Source organism: Nicotiana tabacum, chromosome 11, assembly GCF_000715075.1.
Source record: "Nicotiana tabacum cultivar K326 chromosome 11, ASM71507v2, whole genome shotgun sequence".
NCBI classification, from domain to species: domain Eukaryota; kingdom Viridiplantae; phylum Streptophyta; class Magnoliopsida; order Solanales; family Solanaceae; genus Nicotiana; species Nicotiana tabacum.
Genome location: NC_134090.1, coordinates 159,696,413 through 159,698,303, shown reverse-complemented (window position 1 = coordinate 159,698,303; position 1,891 = coordinate 159,696,413). Strand labels below are relative to the sequence as shown.

General features: G+C 34.9%; 1 protein-coding gene across 1 annotated transcript; it reads right to left on the bottom strand.

Annotated features, from left to right (window-relative positions):
* Nucleotides 1-644: 644 nt before the first annotated feature.
* On the bottom strand, nucleotides 645-1,505 carry LOC142166093 (uncharacterized). Its single transcript, XM_075224512.1, has one exon. It carries the CDS (start codon nucleotides 1,503-1,505, stop codon nucleotides 645-647), a length of 861 nt encoding a protein of 286 aa, XP_075080613.1.
* Nucleotides 1,506-1,891: the final 386 nt, after the last annotated feature.

Here is a 1,891-nt window from a genome sequence, read left to right as displayed (position 1 = left end):
TTTTGTAAAATCTAAAAAGTTCAATTAATATTTCTGTAGTGACCAAGAGATCATTAAGGTGTGTTTGGTACGAAGGAAAATATTTTTCGGAAAATATTTTCTAATTTTCCATATTTAGTTGGCTTAAATGTTTTGAAAAATATTTTCCTCATGAATTTATTTTCTTCCAATTGGGTCTACCTATCACAAGAAGGGAAAATATTTTCCAAAACTCCTTCTCAACCTTTCTCACCCTATTCCCTAGCACACCCCACCCCATTCACCCAATCCCTACCCCAACCCCAACTCCCACTTATCCACCCCACGCCCCCACGCCTAAATAAAAATATTATTAATAGTACTTTATTTTCATGTTATAGATAAAAAATCATTTCAATAAATGAGTTTTTTTTTTCATGATATGAAAAATATCTTTTCCATTTTAACAAAAAAAATACTTTCTTTTCATGTAGAAAAAAGTATTTTTTTTTTTGGTTAAATTACAAACTTTTATTTAACCAAGTGAAATATGTACATCCACCCACTCATTTGACTCTAGAGTCGGGTCCTACAAAAATAACCTATTTTTGACACTTTAGTTCCATATCCGGAACTTACTATCTATGTTAACATGGATACCTATTTATCTTTTCTAAGACTCCTCTTCATTTACAGTAGCTCTCACCTTTAACGTGTAAATGTAATATAATTTCTATAACTATATCCCTACTTTCTCTTCTTGACTGTTGAAATCTTCGCAGGTTTCTTTCCATCCATATTTGATATATTGCTGCTGCAAATGCACTTCCCAGGATCTTCCATAGTTCATTTCTGCTCTTTGTTCTTGTTGTCAGCCATGTAGTTTCCTTTTGCCATCTTCCTACTTGTCGACTTATTCCAAAGAGTTTTAGCAGCTGTTCCCATATAAATCTTGAATATGAACACTCAAAGAACAAATGTTCATGAGTTTCCTCTGTATCAGTCATACATAAAACACATTCCTTAGGCACTATTATTCCCCATTTGCTTAGCTTGTCCACCGTTGCTAATCTCTGATGCAATGACATCCACAAAACAAACTGATGTCTAGGTAATATTCCTTGTGTCAAGAGCAATGTTTTCCAGCTGACCTTTGGATATTGTGGCATAATTGAAGTATACGTTTTACTGATTAGATACTTCCCCTTTACTGCATATAACTCCAACTCCTTCACTCCAGTAGTTAGCCATCTCCTTGCTTCAAAAATTTTCCTTATCACCCAGCTAACTTGTTTTGGAGTTTTCATATTTTCCAAATCCTTCTTCTTCATATAGTGATGATGAATCCACAGAACCCATAACTTGTCCTTCTTTTGTGCAATTGCCCATAGTAGTTTGCATATTGCTGCCTTGTTCCATACTAAGAAGTTTATGACATTCAAGCCTCCTGCTGCTTTTGGTTTACAGACAATTTCACATGCTATTGGTACCTTCTTCCCTTCAATGCTTCCTTTCCATAGAAAATTCCTACATATAGTAGTAACCATTTCATGAACTTTTTTTGGAATCAGAAACACTTGTGCCTAGTAGGTTTGCATTTCAAACAATACACTTTTGATCAACTGAACCCTTCATGCATATGATAAAAATCTGGTTGTCCAGCATCTAATTATTCCTACTATTCTATCCACCAGTGGCATGCATTGGTTAATGTTGAGCTTCTTTGAGGATAGTGGAACTCCTAAGTATTTGAATGGTATTTCTCCAATGGTCAGCTTCAACTTCTGCAGAATTTCTTCTCTATACTGTGTAGATATTCCTGCCATATAGAGTGAGCTCTTCTCCATATTTGCTTGTAAACCAGACACAGTCGAGAATTCCTCAAACTGTTTCATCATCAATTCAATAGATACCTTGTCCGCTCTACAACACA